The 18,845-nt window shown below is 38.1% G+C and overlaps 1 protein-coding gene across 3 annotated transcripts in view; it reads left to right on the top strand.

Moving 5' to 3' along the window:
• Positions 1-18,845, top strand: part of LPGAT1 (lysophosphatidylglycerol acyltransferase 1) — a 65,491-nt gene that overhangs the window by 14,223 nt on the left and 32,423 nt on the right. For all 3 annotated transcript variants that reach the window (XM_075496377.1, XM_075496378.1, XM_075496379.1), the window contains one exon: positions 14,180-14,298. In XM_075496377.1, coding sequence (XP_075352492.1) covers positions 14,180-14,298 — 119 coding nt within the window. The remainder of the gene's footprint in view (positions 1-14,179; positions 14,299-18,845) is intronic.

The following is an 18,845-nucleotide window of genomic DNA, read 5'->3' as shown; positions in this document are numbered from 1 at the left end:
CCTTTTGCCTTTCCCATGTAGGCCGTTTAACAGAGATAATCTAAAAGTAAAGGCTTTCCCAAATAAATCTGGCACTATTATGTGGTGATTATTTGTACTGTATCATGAGCTGGGCTGAAAAATGTCAGCTGAGAAAGCATAATGAGACAGCATCAATGGCATTTTGTAGTAAGTGAGGCAAGACCTGAAGAATACAAAGAGGTAACTGCGAGGTAACTGACCCTGATTTAGATAAGCAGAAGGTAGTGACCAGAGCTGGGATATAGGGGTGGTCTTACCACATTCAGAATGTTGATTTCCAGTAATAGTATTGGTTTTCTTGACTTGAACCTTCAGCCAGTGATTAAAGTCATGCAGTTTTCTTCCGTTAGGAGGAAAAACTGATGAAGATTGGGTATTTTTTTAAATCAATATGACTTATTTAAAGGATATATGCAAAATCATGTTTTTCTGAGCCCAGCTGGATGTGAACACTGGGACAACGGTTTCCTTGCTCAGTAGTGTAATTCTGGGTTATTTTAACCTAGCACATCTTCTGAAAAGCATAGTCTTAGTTCTTAGCTGTAGTCATTCTGACAGCTTTTCTTGTATGTACCCTTTTGGCTGTAACCCTTGCCTGTGTCCAGTCCTGGTGGTACAGTTCTAGAGCTAAGTAGTTGAATGCTTGGGGGCTGATCAAACCTTTTCACTGTGCTATTTAATTAGGCATGGTATGTAGGGAGAGATGAATGCAAACTCTCACTTGGAGTTTCAGTTAAGTTCCACATCTTGTTTAAAGAAAAAGTAATGTTTGCTAACTTCCAGCCCTATTACAGTTTTCTGGTTCCTGTATTTGATAAACCTCAAGGCACTTCAGAGAATTTCATGGGTACCAGAAAACCCGTGATTAGTTACCTCTCTAGCTATGATATAAGTGCATTAGAATAATGTGCTTTATCAGCTCCCTATGAGAAATTGCTCTCCCTCTTTGTGCAATCCGGTGCCAGTTTTCTGCATTCTGTATGTCTTATACCTGAAAGAGCCTCTTGTATAATGCTCTGAAAAGTTTATGGTCCCAAAATATACAGTAACTTAAAATTTGCAGTTAAAAATGGAAATGAGACTTCCAACTCATGTCTTTTCATTGCTAGCTAGCCTCTCCAGTCCCTTATGCAGTAGATAATAACTAAATTCTCTTGAGTTCTTCCGCTGTCCCCAGAAGGACTTGATACTCCATGGCCTTGGGTATTTGTTGTAAGATTGCTGAATATGTCATTTATTTCTGCAGCTGTGTTTTTTGGGAAAAACATCTGAAAAGTTTCTAGATGCTCTGGTTTCGTTGAAATGATATGGGAAGCTTGCAATCTACAAATCTTAAAAGGAGAGGAAATGGCCGTCTCTTCCTGGGCAGGTTCATTGCTATATGCCACCAGTTACTTGCTCTTTAAAGCCATACTTTCAACTGGCCTGATTTGGAAATCTAGATAAAGTAGGAGCAGAATCTTCCATATGGCTAGAACTGTGGCTTTCCAAATACCTGACTTTTTTTTTTTTAAGAGCCAAACAGCAATTTTTGCAGAACTTTGCTGTAACAGAGCTTGCTCCCTCTTAAATAACAATGAAAATTTTGTGCAGTCTTTATCAGGAGTTCATTTTGGGCAGTTCAACAGTTATCACAGAATATACTTAAACTTTTTGTAACAAGTTCCTTCAAGTCTTAGGTATCGCTGTCCAGAAGCAGTAAGGACTCAAATCTGTCTACTTCAAAAGCAAAAAATCTAGAAATCAAAAAACATCCACCTATTTATGATAATAGATTATTCTTATCTTTATTTCTTTATAGCCATCAGACTCTGCTCATGTCTTATTTTCTTCTTGAAACAGAATTACAGATTTTCCCCTATTACTTATTTGAAGGCTTGCTTCTGTCTTGTGGGTGCATTTTTTTTCAGTGGAGTCTTTGTCCAGCTTCCCCAGTATTCATATTATTTTGGGCTACACAGTGCAGACTCTATTTCAGTCGTATAAAGAAGAAAGTTAGATTCCTAATAGAAAGTCCTGTGGTGTTGCAGTGTGCGTCTCTGCATAAGCAGCCAAACAGTTGAATGGATACTGTGGGAGTGCTGTGGTCCTGTACGGTGGCTTGTTGATTATTAGTTTGTTTTAGCCAGCTTGCACTAGGCCAACTAGTTTGCATCAAGATTCTCGGAGTTAACAGCTAAGGCTGCAAAGCAGGTTCCAACCATTCCCCCTGCTTTAAAAGAGGGGCTACTTTCTCTAGAGGAAACAGGACTGCTATTTCACAAGTAATTTGCTTTGCATAGACCATTACCCTAATGGGATTTTTCACACAGTTGGTTTGGATATACTGTTTTTCGGTGTTGATTACACAATCTGAAAAGTATCCCTTTACTTAGGGCTGTGAACCTGGGTGTATTCTCTGTGCATTGTCTTCCCTGGAACCTGACTGGGAAGATCTGCTTTTGTCCTGTATCTATGAGCTTTTTAAGGCTGTATAATATGCTAGCTGTGCTTTTTGAGCTGCCTTAACAGTTGAGGGAAGCGAAGTACCTTATGAATGACTCTTTGGCATCACAGGGAATTTCACATCTGGAAAGACAAGCAACAGGATCAAATTAGTAATGCATACCATTGCCAATGACTCAAAAGGAAACTGAAGTAACAGTATTGTATTTTGCGATACTGCTCCTGGGTATATTCTGTTGCCTAGACAGTTGACTCCGCAAAGACAGCTCAGGTTATTGTAATGATGCAGTACTTCAACTGTGACAGAGGGTGTGCTTTCAGAGCACTCTCGTAGGGAGGAAATATTTTCTTTAATTTGCTTTCCCCAAACAAAGCCAAAGCCCACTAAAAATCAAACAGATGTCACCCTGTCCCTGCCTAAATAGTGGTTCTGTAGTGTCTGTGGCACATAGCTACAAAATTTTTATAACAAGGACGTTTAGCTTTCTCTTTTGTACTTAAGCTTACAGGGAAAAGTAGAAGAGTGGGGGGTTGCACGTTTTTAACATGTTCTAATGTTCTTTAAAAGAACAAAACTCTATGCTTGCTATGCTCTAAAGACCACAACATGCCTAACAAGTTTGTTTTAAAAAGAAATTCACAGCAATTTTGAAAGTGACTTAGGGGACTAGTGCTGGTTATGCTTTGCACGTTGGGCCAACTGGACTTGCCCAGCAGGTCTTCCAGCATAGCAGACCATGGTTCCGTAAGATTCATTCTGGTCCAACTGGTGGTTGCTGCCCCATCATCCCGTCATCTTCTGATAGCTCTGATTGTGCTGGCTTGCCCCCTTTTTTTTTTTTTTTTTCCCCACCACCACAGATGCTCATATGATGTTGCAGTGGCTCTCTTTTGCTTCTCAAGTGTTAGAGCAACTAATAAGAAGTAATTAGAGCCCAAAACAGGAAAAATAAGAAATATCTTAGGTAAAGATAGTAGGGGAAATAACTGATGCCTTCCCACTTGACATGTTGGGGGTTTTTTTGTTTACTTGTTGCTATTTTAAGCTTAGAGTTCTATGTTTAAGTGGGTGTCAGTAGCTATATCTGAGTGTTAAGTAGTAATTTGAATGTCTTGGTGTTTGAGTAACTAAAAGTAGCTCAATTTCAATGTAGCTGCTTGCATGCTTTGTGTTTGACATGCAGACAAAACAGTCTCCATAGAGTAGTTTAATTTGCCATAATATTTCGTAATATAGCTAAAGTTACAGATAAAGATATAAATGAAGATCTAAAGATCTCTGTATTTGCGTGAAGATCTCAAGACTTTATAGCAGCGAACACAATGGCTTATTCTGGCTAAAATGCATTGTTGCCTCAAGTTTGTGGTGTTGATTACTAGTCCCACTTTTTTGCCTGAGTCTGATCCCAGGTGAATCATATTCTGCTTCTTCAATATTAAGGTTTGAACTATCCTTCAAATTTATGTCTTTGCTGCAGTTCTGTAGCAGTAAGACAGAAAAACCTTGCCAGTTTGTATTTGCAACCTGTGCTTTGTGACTATAAAGGCTGCTCTGTTTCATGCCGCAGGATGAAGTTGTAGGTTTTGTTGTAGTTGAAGGTATCCACTAAGAAAGAATTCTGTTAACACTGAGTTTTTCCTCCTGGTGTCACGTAGATCACAGAATTGTTTAGGTTGGAAGGGACCTCTGAGGATCATATAGTTGAACCCCCAGCTCAAAGCAAGGTCAGTTAGAGCAGGTTGCACAGGTCCATGTCCAGTCCGGTTTTGAATAGCTCCAAGGATGGACACTCCACAACCTCACTGTGCAACCTGTGTCAGTGTTTGACTGCTCTTGCAGTAAAAATGTTCTTTTTTTCCTTGTGTTGAAGAGGGATATCCTGTATTTCAATTTGTGCCCGTTGCCTCTCAACCTGTCACTGGATGCTGCAGGAAAGAGTCTGGCTAAGTCTTTTTCACTCTCCCTGCACCCCCATCAGGTACTTACACATGGGTAAGATTCCCCCCCTGGAGTCTTTTCTTCTCCAGGCTGAGTCCCAGCTCCTTCAGCATCTCTTCGTATGAAAGATGCTCCGGTCTCTTAATCATCTTAGTGGCCCTTTGTTGGACTCACTCCAGTAAGTCTTGCATCTTGTATTGTACTGAGGAGCGCAGAACTGGACCCAGTGCTCCAGATGTGGCCTCCCCAGTGCTGAGCAGAGGGGAAGGACCATCTTCCTCCGCCTGTTGGCAATGCTTTTCCTAATGCAGCCCAGGATACTGTTTGCCCTGCTATGAGGATGCATTTCTGGCTCCTGGTCAGCTTGTCTACCCAGGACCCCAGGGCCTTTTCTGCAAAGCCGCTCTCCAGGTGTGGGACTCTGCACTTCCCCTTGTTGAACTCCCTGAGGTTCCTGTTGGCTCATTTCTCCAGCCTGTCTGCATCCCTCTGAATGGCAGCATGACCAGATGGCGTATCAACCACTCCTCCTGCTTGTGCGTTCTCTGAAGACTTGCTGCAAGCCTGCAGAGAGTGCACTCTGTCCTATCGTTCAGGCTGCTAATGAGGATGTTAAACAATACCGGTCCCAGTATTGACGCTGGAGTAACTGGCCTCCAGTTGGACTTTGTGCTGCTGGAGGTGATGATTTTTCTCTCCTGCAGCTTACCTTCTTAAAGCTTAAGTCCCAGTGTTGACACACTGAATTTCAGACTATCTTATGCCTTTTTTGTGCTCTGCATGACTTTTCCCCTTTCCTCCCATTTTATTTCTTATTCTTTTCAGATATATATAGAGGGGAGGCCTGCCTCTAACTCTTCCTGACTTGAACCCAGGAAGGAACCACTTCTCCAGGTCTAGATGGGAATTTTTGTGAAGATACCTGCAATTTTTAAAGGGTGGGCAGGAAGCCATGGCACTTCTATTGAGTTGTTCCTGTCTGTCGGTGTTTGATGTGTCAGGCCCTGTTTGTCAGCTCTGTTCGTGCTTGGTTAGTTGCTCAGCAGTAGTGATGGGGCAGATGAGTATGGGTAAAGTACAGTAGTAACCTGCTGGGTTCAAGTTATTAAAAATACAGAGCTGCAGCCAACTGTTCTTTGCTTGAAAGGCTGATAAGGGTAACAATAATAGCAAGCTCTGTATTTGTATCATTTTTTTTAGTTACCCAGCTGCACTGGTATGTTTTTTGATCAGGGAAAAGAAACACTCTTTCCTCTTCTCACTGCTCTTATATGGTACTTACCCTTTTACAAAGAGAAACATGCTTGAATTGTTGTAATGGTGTTGTATTCTGAGATTCCCCTGTTTTCAAAGTAACTTTTCTTTTTAATTCTAGAAAAGCCAATCTGTTTTTAATAAAACTATCTTACAGATAGAACTTTCTTTGAGCTTAAGATGCATTTTGCATGGTAGCCATACTTAAAATACTGTAGTTTCAATATACAGTACACTGAATAGGACTTTTAAGGCTGTGGTATCAACTTATGCAAATTTGATTTTGGACTGCCTTCTTGTTACGAGGAAACATCAGCGTTAACAGGTGAAACTGCAGAAGTTTGACTTTTGCATTTTAGAAAAAAAGTGGAAAAGTGTTCCGTGGATTTAGTAGATAAAGTAATTTGCTTGAGTGGTGAGAATCTTTTCTCCCTGGTAAAAATTATCCTTGTAGATAAAGAGACTGAAATGTAGGGCCCACAGCCTTGTCTGACAAAAAGGGTCTATTTAGGCAAGTGTTGGACCTCTGCGTTGAGGGATTGACTGTGGTGTTTCCATCGTTGTCTCTAACCTTGGGGTTGAATGACAGAAAGTACAAGCTGGTAGAAAAAACTTGTATGTCTTGGTTCTTGTCCTTAAAATTTTCAAATCTGTAGTATCTGTCTAGGGAGCAATAAAACATCTGTGGACCAAAATTTCTTGGGGCATTTTTTCATACAAGTGGTCTTGTGGCCCTGTGATTGTCAAAGGAGGTTTCTCGCCATGTAAAATTGCACCGTCTTAGTAAGCTGCAAATCTTGTCTTTGCTCTGTGTAACAACTTAGCTGAGATCCTTCTATTCAGAGTCTCTTCGATGCCTGTTTTACAGAAATATGTTTCTTTGCTTCTGTCACTTATGGTGCTACAGCTTTTTGGTCATCCCCAGAGTGCTTAGAAGCTTTTAACCAGCAAAAAGCAAAAGTTCGTTTTTAGCTTATATACCTCTTTTTGGTTTATGGTCATCTCAAAGACAGTCCTGTAGAATTGGTCTTTATTTGATGTTGGAAATAAACATTTTTGAACATAGATGACAGTGTTTCTTTCCCCAATGTAACTAGGAATGACCAAAATGGTACTGAGTATCAGCTTTAAATATGTACTGAAGTCATAGCAGTTAATCTGAAGTATATTTACTGTTGGTTCAGATTCTTTTGTCTTTTTAGGACCTTGCTGACCATGTGCTTCTAACTAGGTAATTTTTTGTGCATACTTTGAAACTTCTTAGGATTGTTTTTAACATTCAAGCCTGACTATTTGATTTTCAGTATCCTTTAATAACCTTTACTTGCTGTTCTGATGTTTTATTTCCTAAGTGTTTTAAAAACGTAAAAATGTATTCTTTCATGGCGAGAAAAAAATTGCGAGACTGCCCCATTGTTTTGCTTCTCCTTCTTCTAGGCTTCAAACAAACTTGTTTTTTTTTTCTGGCCATTATAACATCTGCAGTATGTAAGGTATTAGAGCATTAGGATATTAGTTCATGAATGCATTGATGTTCCTCTGGGTAGTTAATACTTAATGTATTTTATCTGTCACCGGGGAGGAATGTGCTGTACAGCTTGCTCCTTCTGCAAGTGGTCTGACTCATGAGCTTGAGATACTTCAAAAGGATTTCAGCACTCTATCCCATTCTTCAGTCTTGCAGTTGCTTTTCTAATAATAGAGGCAGCAAAACAGACAGTGGAGTTGCTTCTCGGCTGCTACAGTTTATTACCAGTATAGTCATGAAAGCTGACATCAATTGCAATCATCACATTTCACAGTCCACATTTGCCTGGGTGCCTACAAAAACTGTGTCTCTTTTACCGCTCCTTGGAAGCAGTAGCCACCATATACAACTAGGGTTCCAGTTTGGATGATCAGAACTATAAGCTGTGGGACTTTTGTGCCTCTACAATTCAACCAGTGTTGTGGGAGCAGGATAAAATAGCTGTTGGAGACCTCCAGCAAAATGTGCAGGGTATGTCCAGTGAAAGACGTGCTCTTGTAAGACTTAAGATACATTGGAACTATTCCTTAAATATCTGTAGTGAGCATAGCTTCTGTATCCTGACAGAATGTGTTAACTTTAAGAGTTTTCTTATCATAGAAACTGCTTGCCTAGCATAATTGCAAAGAGGTGAAGCTCTTGAAATGGCACTGCCTGTACTGAAGTCAGTGGAAGAAGTTTGCTTCACTGAAGGTGAGCTAAGGTTTCACTTTTATTGATTCTCAGTCACATATACATAAAAGGAGCCCTCTTTTCAGCCACAAGCATCATCTCTTGTGCCAGTGAATTATAGAACTCAAGCAAACTGTACCCATGAGGTCTTGAACATGCACTCCAGGAAAATTAAGTCAGTCTTCAAAAGTAGTCATTGCTAGGGCCCATTTCCAAAAGGAACTGCTGTGCTTTAGGAAAAACATGGTTCCTGGGTTAGTTAGAAAGATGAAAGAGCCAGGGCATCTCTGTTGTAATTGTCTCCTGTTTTTAACAGGGGTCTCTTACTATCAGTTAATTGAAGTAAGAGTGTGGGTTGACTTAAGGCATAGATATTGTGACTGCTGAAGTCCCCTTCTCCACAAAGTAGATCTGTCTGTAAACTGCAGAAAGAGAGGGTGGAAGCTAAGAAGAATGGAACTGAAAGCAAAAGGAAATGTGTGTTGTTTCCTACACTGAAGTGTAGAGGTGTGCAAAATGGTTTGTCACAGAAGAATGAAGATGGTGACTGGGACATCTTAAACCCAGCCTCAGTTTATTAACATATACTGTAGGAACAATCTCCATTTATTTGCAGGCTTCTCTTCCCCAGCTGCTGCTTCTCTGACTTCTCTGATAAGTGTTTTTCGTGATGGAAATAAAAGGAAAAATTTGTCAGTGCAGGCTAGTTTATTATCATCATGAAAGTCTGAATCAAGTTAGCTGTAAAAGATGCTTTTTTTGGTATCAAAATCTTGTTTGAAACTGTATTTTTTACAACCTTAAGGTGTATATGTTGTAATAGCATTGAAATTGACAATACTTCTGTTAGTAACGGTACCTTCTTTAATGGGCAAAGAAAGATAACATGTTAAGTGAAGCTTTGTTTAATGAGATATGATGTATGCATGTTCTTTCCCTCCTTTTCTGGATTGTACTTTTATTGATCACCTGTGTGTCTTGTGTGTACTTACAAACAATACATGAATGTTTCCTTGGCAGCATGAATTTTGGAAGGAATGGGTGGGATAGGAAGAGCTATTTTTGTCTTTCCAGTAGTATATGTGTGGTTTTATATAGGTCTTTTTAAATACCTTCTAATCCTAAATACACGCTTAATAAATGTAAAAAACTAACTATATGCTGATTTGCTTAGTTCATTGTTTGTTTTCCTTTTTTTCACCATAGGCAACGAATTTGCAGAGACAAATGCCTTTAACCTTTTTGTTAAGGGGGGAAAAAAACACCTTTAGCATGTCTTTATCCTTTTTCTTTTTTTTTTTAATGCACTCTAGGCATGCTAGGTAATATTTAACCTCTGGCATCACTTCTGGGATTTGTTAATGCCAGCTATCAAAGAATCCCATCTATAAAGGAGAGACAAATGAGTTGAACAACTGTACATAGCTACTCTAGCTGAAACATGCTTTGATGAGCCATTTGTGAATAACAGTAAAGCAGGGTTGCAACTTGCCAGACACAAATGCTTAAGTATGAAGAGGAATGTTTAAAACATAGAAACCTGGTTGTCATGAGTTACAGTCACTATTGAATACCTAACAATAACACTCCTTCTTTTAGAAAGCAGGGTGACTTTTGAGGAAGCAAAGGAGGCCATCCATTAATAATGCCATTTATTTGTTACTGAAGGCTTCCAAGCAATTGACGAAAGGTGGTACTGTTCAGTCCTAAGTGTTGCCAACCTGCAACTTCTTGGAACAGATTTTCTTGAAGTCTTGCTTCATGGATGCAAGTGATTACAAGTGATCAGAATAAAAATAAACTAAGGGGTGGGAAGTTCTGGAGTAAAAGTTCTTAACTTCTCCAATTTCTAGAGAAAGTTGAGAATACTAGAGAAAGTATTCTCTAGTATTCTATATAGAGAGATTCTATATAGAAAGAATACTAGACTCAAATCTAATGTGTATAGACTCAAATCTAATGGCAAATAAAGTGGATATCCAAATCAATTATATGTTTACATATATCATAACTTTCAGGTGATTTATCTAGTTGTTTTATAGGTTTGGAGTTTTTAATAATTGTGATTAGAACACTTAAAGAGTTTCTCTGACCTTGCCATAAAGCATCGGTCTTTTCATGTTTTTTCTTTATGGGATTAATATGGTAGCTTTTAGATTTGGATGATAGTAGTACGAGAATTGCCTCTGGGACCTTCACTGCCCATTTCCAAATGGCTGTTGAAATTTCTGGCAGGAGGCTTTTTTTTTTTTCTTTCCAATTCAGTGGAGAAATAAGAAGTTAAAACTCAATACATTTTGAAATAATGACCCCAGATATTCATTAGAACTTAAGTTGTTAAGATGCCAATAAAATTTATGCCAGTTCTTACAGCACACACTGTAGTGAAACGATTTAACTACAACAAAGAAGAGACAGTCAGAAATTTCAGAACATTTTTTAAGTTTTAAAATGCAGTATGCAAAATGAAGTAGTTAATATTAATTGCTAGGCAATTGCGCAGAATACTAGACTGCCATTCTTGCCAGGTATATTCAAAAGTATAAAATAAATCTACTGAATTGTTAGTTAGCTGAGTAGTCATTTGCCCAGCCTAATGACATACTGCAATTAAAGTGCTTGAATATTTATTCATAACATTGCTTACATGCACACAGTTATGTTAAGGACATGATTACAAAGCAGCCAAGTGTTCTGAGAACTCTAGTAGCTACCTTTAGATGTGCAATAGTTCAGTAAAAATGTGGAAAAAAACTCTTTTATTGCTTTTATTTTCTTCTTTAAGCTCTGCACAGATTAGCTTATAAAAAGCTCGGTTTGCAGCTCATTATATGAAATATTTTCGTGATGTTTTGGAGACTTGGGTACATCTTAGACTTCTTGTAAGAGAAGGATAAATCTTTCTGTCTTACGGCGCATGCAATTGCAAGTAAACTTGTCTTCATCCTTTCCTGGAGAAGCCTTTTGCTTACAACACTAAGTCAGAAATGAAGTATCTCTTACAGCTAAGCCACTTCTGTCTCAATCTTCTGGGTAAAAGATGTCATTATTAATCAGGATTACCAGATTTTTTTTTGGTACTGAGTTTACCGTGATTTCAAATTACCACATTAAACTGGTTTCCTGCTCTTTCCTTCCTTTATGTTATTTCACTATGGTTAAACTGCATTTGCAGAAATCTAACTATTGTGAGGCTGTAGACGGAGAACCGGTATCCTTATAAAACGTGCCCTGGCAATAGAAGGAAGCCGTGGAGGAATGTTTGCTGGTTTTCAGGCCCCAGTGACAAATATTTGTCTTTGAACTGTTTTTTGTCTTGTTATAGTGGAGCAAAGCAGTGTTCCTGGTTCTACTGCCATGCAGCTGAGGTTTTGATTTGAATGTTTCCAATTGCAGTGGAGGACTGTAATAGCACAACTACTTCTTAAAGCAAAAGGTGCTCCTTTTGAAAATTTCAGTGTGGTGAGAAAATTGAAGACAAGCATTTATTCCCTCCACTGAGTTTAAAGGGACGCTGTGAACTTAAAATTCTAGATATTTGAGGGTTTTTTCTTTTTTAAAAAATTGTGGTAATGGCAGTGGCTTTTCTGCACACTTTTGTGGTTTGCTGTTCTGTTTCTGATTCGGAAATGCTCTGTGAAGGACTTGCACAAACTGATTCTTTTCTCCTTGATAATCAGGTCAATCAATGGACCATAAAGCGTTATTAAGCACAAGAGACAGCCTGATTGCCTGAGGAGAAATGACAGAGGGAAAAGAAACTAGAGGATGTCCAGTTGAATCACTGTGATTTAATAACTTACTACCTGTCAGCTGAGCCACAGAAGTTGAGCTATTAGCCTGGCCAGTTGATAGATAAAATTAATTGTGTAAATCAATTAAAGAATTAAATCAAACTTTTTTTTTTTACCTTGCATTTGGAGTGGGATAACAGAGCCCACCTTTTTACTACTTCTCAGCTGAAACTTGTTAATGCATTGTAAGCTGGTTGTGTGTTTTTACCCTCAATTGTATTTAGCAAGAGTAGGTAAAATACTCTAGTATCAGCAGAAGCTTTTTTTTCCTGTTTTTCTTTGACTGGGGCCTATCTGAAAGTTTCGAAGTCAGACATTAGTCTTCACCTAGTATGCTAAAAATGTGCTTTTTTTCTAGCAAATTAAGCTTCGTAAGTTCTCCTCTTTAGTTGTTTTCAATTGTGTGTTACTTCTCATGGCTTACATTTTTCAGTCATGAACTTTATTTTAATCCTTCAGAAAGTTAGATCTGTGAAACATTTTTGAAGATTAAAAGGAGTTTCTTTTTAAACTGCTCTACAGTAGAAATGATTAGTAGTATAAATTGATGTGTTCCAGGGAAGTATTTCTAGTAAAGTAATCCATTTTTTTCCTCTGAGTGATCTAGAAATAAAATAATTTTATTTGGAAATAATTAACTACTTGTGAGAAACGTTATTTTGCGGATGCTTAATGTATTTAGTACTTAGTTTTTATTACCTTTGGAAAGCCACAGGTCATTAAGACTATTGTATATTGGCTGCTTAATAAAGACACTGAAGTAATAATTTCAAAATCAGTATGTGGTTGATTCATTGCCCTTTAAAACAATTCTCATTTCGTCTTAGTTTCTTGCCTTGTGGGGTACTGCCATAGGTAGATATGTGAAATACTTGATAAGAAAGGTGCACGGTCAACTATGACTGCAATGTCCAGGCATTTTCCAACTTCCATGGAGTTAAAGAGGACATCGGAGAGAATTTGCACATAATAGAGGAGGAGGGATAAAGGGGATCTTCCAAGTTCATGTTGAGAAAACTGTGCTTAGCTTGCCTGGGGAAAAGAAAGGAGGTTGAACATTATGGAATGAATAGTCCTCCCCACTTACATATCTCTAGTCTGATTCTATCTACTTGTGACCAAATACAGCATTTTATTTTTTTATTGTGTGTTCAAGTCTCAATTCGGTACTAATTTGGGAGCTGTTAGAAATAATAGAAGTGGCAATTTTCAAAGGTGTGATGCTAATTGGATTTCTGCAAGGACAGGGAAGCTATGCATGGATTATTGCTTCTTGTCTTCAGTGTGTAGTCTATTGCTTTTGCATCAGTTAAACCACTGCTTAAAAGACAGATAGCAGTAAAGTAATTAAATGTCCTGTGATGAGACTTGTTCATTGCCTGGAGACCTGTTAATAACAGTACTAAAGATTCAGTAGTGGAGGTGAAGTATTTTCTTTGATGTCAGAAATGGAAATAATAGCCAGTAAGAACCACTTAAGATACTGAACAAACACAGAAAAATAATCATATACTACATGCATGGGCGATGCATCTGACTTTTCCTTTTGAACTTCACAGAGCTACTCTGCCCATCCTTTCCCTTTACCCTGCATTGCAGTAACCATCCCGTTTATTGAAGAGGGCTGGACTCAACTGGCTTGTCTCTTTGCCCCAATAACAGCATTAGATGTATCCTGATCTTTCATTTACGACAGACTTTTTCTAGTTTTCCATCCTGTGGTGTTCTTTGGGAGACAGTCTTTTCCTTCTCTGTTTAGTTACTTTGTGATGATGGAAGTAGCAATTTTAACTCCTTTTCCTTACCTCAGCATATTTTTGCTAGTCAGTGTAAATGTTGGATTGTCAACAGCTGTGGCTTCCTCTTGACATCATTCTTGCCACTGGAGTATCTGTTCTCTGGTCTACAAAATAGTGACTAATAGTTTCTGTCATCTGAGCAGCATTTTCTGAACCCATTTTCTTGCCTGTAGCTAACTTGTTTAGATTTGAATTACTGAGTTTGTTTAATGTAGCATTTTAAACCTAATGATCCAACTACAGATTTTTTGTTTTGCTTTTACTGGAGTAGTCTAATAATAGTAAGTGCAGAAATGAAACAAACTTGCTAAGTTTAAAAAACAACAAAAAACATTTTTGACAACATGATTTTTTTTAATCTAATGAGGTGAGACAGTTGAATTTGAAAGCTGGGTCAAAAGCTTATGTAATTTTGAGACCCTAAATATAGAGTGGTGTAATGACACAAAAAGATCAATCTCTGTGCATATGTTCTGGTAGAGTATTTTTGTTTTGTTCTTATTCTGCGCATGCAATTTAAACCTAAGCTGGATACCCTTTGCTTGGAAAAATGGTCTTGCTAATATTCCTATCTTATGCTATGTGCCAATTTAAATTGACATGTAGCATGTAGGTTTCTGTATTATAATTGTCTGGGTATGAGGTCTTTGGGATTTTTGTTTTGTTGATAGTAAAATTTCCATGTGGTCATTGTAAAATTTACCTTTTTGTTTATTTTTTTTAATAGTAGTGGAATGGGGTGATGATGTTAAAGCAGTATCAGAAGATGAAGCCATGGTGCTGGTGAACCATCAAGCAACAGGTGACGTCTGCACTCTGATGATGTGCCTTCAGGATAAAGGCACGGTAGGCTACAACTGGGGAGCGGGATAGCTTCTGTGTATGCGATCTGTTACCTTGGGTGTGCTTGCATCTGTGTGCGGTACTGATGACTGACTTTTGTGAGTTAATCTACCAGATAATCTCAAGACCCTGAATAGGAAGCTTTTTGTTTAGATTTGGTTCAATGTGACAGCCAGTAGCTTAGAGCAGGTTTTAGACCATCAATGTTGCCTTTGAAGAAGGTCAAATACGATACGAGTCAGTGTGCATCCAGTCTAGGTTAACATAGAGGGAAGCAGATCTCCTTGCAGGTAATAAGGTACCTGCCTTTTGCCTCTCACCTCATACCCTTGTGCAACTCATGCCAACTTTGCTCAAACCAACCCAGGTCTAAGCTTCTTGGTTATGACTTTATTCCAGCATGGAATTTTTCTCAAAGTTAGAAGCAAGTTGTGTATGGGGTTTTGGTAGGAGTTCAGAAACTGAAAGTGACTTCCCTATGAGGGCATGTCCAAGCTAAGCTAGCTAGCTCAAGTCAAAATTGCTTGAGCTCTTATTTCACAAACTCTTAAGTATTTCTTGGTGAGAAGTGCAACTAATGTCAATTGTTTCACACATTGCTCCTCAGAAAATTCACATCTAGGGAGTGTAGTGCTGGAAACTAGCGTATGGGATGTAAACAGGAAATTAAATTTATGTGCAAATCAGGAGGAAGGGGGTATGTATGATTAGTCTACAAAGGGTGGGAGACATACCTGGCAAGCTGAAGAAAGCATCAGCTGTGTCTGTCTTAGTGTTGTCTTCTTTCTTGCGATCATACGGTGAAGAAACAAGGAAAACAACAACTGCTTTTTGTTGCATCTGCACAACTTGTAACTGGCACTGTTTTTCTTAGTGTATATTAATATAGATTGTATATACACTGTATCTCTACCAGTGATCTAACATTTTTTAGAAATTTTCCCAAATCTTACTTATGACAGTAGATCTGCTTAAAAAAAAAAACCAAAACCCTCAAACAAACCAAACTCAAAAAAGAAAGTACGAAAATGCCACTCAAGATTGAGCAGAGACTAATTTCTTTCTTTCTACTGTAGCCTAAAGAAGACTGTGTTTTAAAAGTCTTTAATTTCTTTTGGAATTGAGGAAGTTAGGTATAGATGGTATTCTGTACTGTATCCCAACGAGCAGAATGACAGAATAAACACTCTTTAATTCCCTTCATCAAAATTATGCATAGGATAATCTTATGATAAAGATATGACTGTGAGGGTATAGTCCAGTGGATATGTATTGCATATAATCTTGACTATTGATGTCCCAGGTGTTTTAAATATCATAGAGCTTCATTGACTCGTGTATGTATACTAGTGTATATATAAATCTAAGCCCTATTTATCCTGTTTGACTCCTTAGCTAAAAAGTTTCTGTCAAGACAGAGTAAGTTCCAGTGAATGTAGAAGATGTTAAAAATGGAGGAAGGCATTGAGATGGCAGGTAATCTTCACCACGGAAACTGTTAGGTTTGTGGGTTTTCAGAAAAGCAAAACATCCTTAAAATTGCTATTTTTTCCCTTAAATAATTGCAGTCATTGCTCTTGGACTATACATGTCCAGAGCCTAGTATGGCTTTAATGTTTTTAGCTAATAGAGAAATAAAAAAAGTACTAGCTTCAACACATGCTTAAAATATAGCATGAGTAGTACAAGTGGCTAAAAATAATGAGAAAGATCAGGATAGTTTATCCTTGATAGAACTTGCTGAATCTGGTGTTTTTAAATAGTATGCTTCATATTTCTGAGCAGAAGAGAATTGTCTTTACTTTGAGTGACTGTGAAACCACTGGAGAGGAAAAAAAAAACCAAACCTACCTGTCCAAAAGAAATCATTATACAATAGGCAACTATTTAAATTAGGCAGTTTTCTTTAAATACAGTTTAAACTTAACATGGAGTCCTTCACAACCTTGATATTCATCTGTTAGTAACAAGATAGTAATTTCCAATAATTGTTTTTATCTCATTTAGGATGGTTAAGCTGCACTAATTCCTAAACACTTTACCACTCAGACACCACTTTTTAGCTCTCAGAGTATTTTATGAAGGTGAAAGGCTCACTTCCATTTCACACAAAAGGGCATACGAAGAAGTAAAATGGCTTACCAAAGGCAGCCTCTTGGCGGTGATGGTGCAGTGGCAGAACTAGGAAGACCTTCCTCCTGGGGCAGTCCAAAATTTCTTTTGCTTGCTTTTGCTAGCCAATACAGACTGAAACCAGATGTCATCTGCGAGCGCTTACTGTTTAGTGCTGCTTTTAAAAAAATGTTAATTTAAGACATCAGAAGTGTTCAATTTAAAGTTCTGTGTTCTTCTGTGTAGTGAGGTAGAATACCGAAACGTTCTTGCAACTTGACAATGTTTCCTAAGGGCCATGTCAGGAACTGTGATGGTATTTTCTTCTAGTATTTTATAAATTCTTATATACAAATGATAGCGTAGCCTATCTGTTTTAAGCAAATTTATCTCACTAAGCAGTAAGCTAAAATACATGTGTTAAGATGTTTCTTGTCTTTCAGATTCACTTATGTGAATTAGGGAAGTGGAGTTTAGCTAGAAGTTATAATTTTAATGGAAGGACTGGACTGGTATTGTTTGACTAGTACATGTTACCATAAGACAAGCCACACAGAGCAAGGTTTCAGCTGAATCAGAAGTGATCTAATTACACTTTTTATATAGTGCAAGAAATTGTTCCAATTTGTTTGTGAAAGTAAGTGTTAAAACAAACTTAGTAAGTTAGTTGAAGTCTCATAAACATTAAAGGTTATGTGTTTAACAAAGAGAAGTAGGTTAAAATGCTGCTATTACTGCTTTCTGACTGGATTAGGACTGATAAATGTGGCTATTTTTTCTGATTTAGAGCAGAAAGCAGTGCCAGGAAGGGTGCAGTGAAGAGAAAAAAAGTAGAGCTTGCAGCTGTTTGAGTGCAAGTTTCAAGACATGCATTCCCATGTTTTTTTGTTTCATTGTTTCATGCATTTCATTGTTAAGTTGGAGGTGCTTGAAAGATGAAAGTCAGTCTATTCAGGTTGCTTTGTTATGAAATCTATGTAGAGTGAAATGAAAGTGGGCCCGTAAATAGGAGGCACCTAGATTTTTTTTATAAAATTGGTAAAAGCTTTTTCTACATTCTGAACTTATTTGAGCAGAAAGGATGAAGCAAAAAGGACCTGAAATGGCATCCAAAAATTCTTTCAATCCATAAACAACTATGAATCTGTGCTCAAAACACTTCTGAATGTCTTTGCTTAAACCTCCTTGAAATGCGAGTGTTAAGACACTCATCTGATAAGCATTGTTTCGTTCCTGAGGATACTAAAATGGAAGAGCTACCACCAATATCTTGTAGTGTCCTCTGTTCTGCCCTTGGTAGCAGAACAGAATGACTATCCATTAATCTAGTTTGCCTTTCGATTGCAAACAAGATAATTGTGTCCTATTCTTTGAACTCCTCCTTTTTGATTTTGTGTTAGAGTGTGTGTATATATTGATTAATTCATACATAAAAATATTTCCTCTTTGTACTTCTTACCACTGCTTAGGCTTATAGGCACATTTGTAATCACTGAGTTCTGGAGTTTGCCTCTTTGTAGCCCACTTGCAGCAAACTGCCTGTATGGTTTGTCTTAGTTAGAACTTGTATGTCACACTGATCTTTGACACAATCGCATCACTCCTTCTCAAAAAGACTGAGGAAGTCCAGGGGTGCTAGTTAGAAGCCCTGTGGCACCTAAAATGTGATGAGATGGACTTCAGACTCTGAAGAGCAATGATCAACTTTCAAGATAAACCTACCATCATCTAAATAAAAAGACAATAAAAAGTGGTATGGGAGGAGAGAAGCAGTAGCATTGCTGGGCAAGAGTTCCTCCTCCAGGATTTCCTCCTCCAGGATTGCCATAGAACATCTAGGGACCAATGTTGACTCCTCAAAAGACACAAACCTTTTCTTTTCAGGGAAGCAGACTATTAAGCTTGCTTATCTCCTGCAGTAAAATAGATTATGTTGGTTTAACTTCTGCTTGATATAATAGAACAGTAATTGTCAAAATGCTAAAGTAGTAGATGAATACTGACAGTTGTACGGGTACTGCTGCAGGCTAAATCATCATCAGTGGAATTTTGGTGGTGTTTTTATCGAAGGATTTGTTTCCCCACACCAGCCTGTTGTCTTTGGGCTGGTGCGTAGGCATGAATTTATGATATTGTAGTGCCTTGAAGAGCAATAACACCTCTCAGTGATGCTTTTTTCCAACTCTTGTCCTTAGGGCACACCTTTTCTTTCTTTTTTTTCCGCTCCCTAGGGCTTTCTAATTTACTGAAATGGAAAGAATGTGAATCTCTGCAGAGATGAATTTCTGCTTTAGGATCCTCTCTTTTACTTAACACAGGCCTGGGGATAGCTGTGTGAGAAACCATTTCACCAATATTTTCTCAAGAGGGGAGTTATATCTAGGAACTAATTTTTCTTTTATCACTCACAAATACATAGTGTGTCTTTGTTCCCTTGG

Source organism: Mycteria americana, chromosome 3 (assembly GCF_035582795.1).
Source record: "Mycteria americana isolate JAX WOST 10 ecotype Jacksonville Zoo and Gardens chromosome 3, USCA_MyAme_1.0, whole genome shotgun sequence".
Lineage (NCBI taxonomy): Eukaryota > Metazoa > Chordata > Aves > Ciconiiformes > Ciconiidae > Mycteria > Mycteria americana.
Note: the sequence above shows the minus strand (reverse complement) of the source record. Positions and strands in the feature narration are given on the sequence as shown.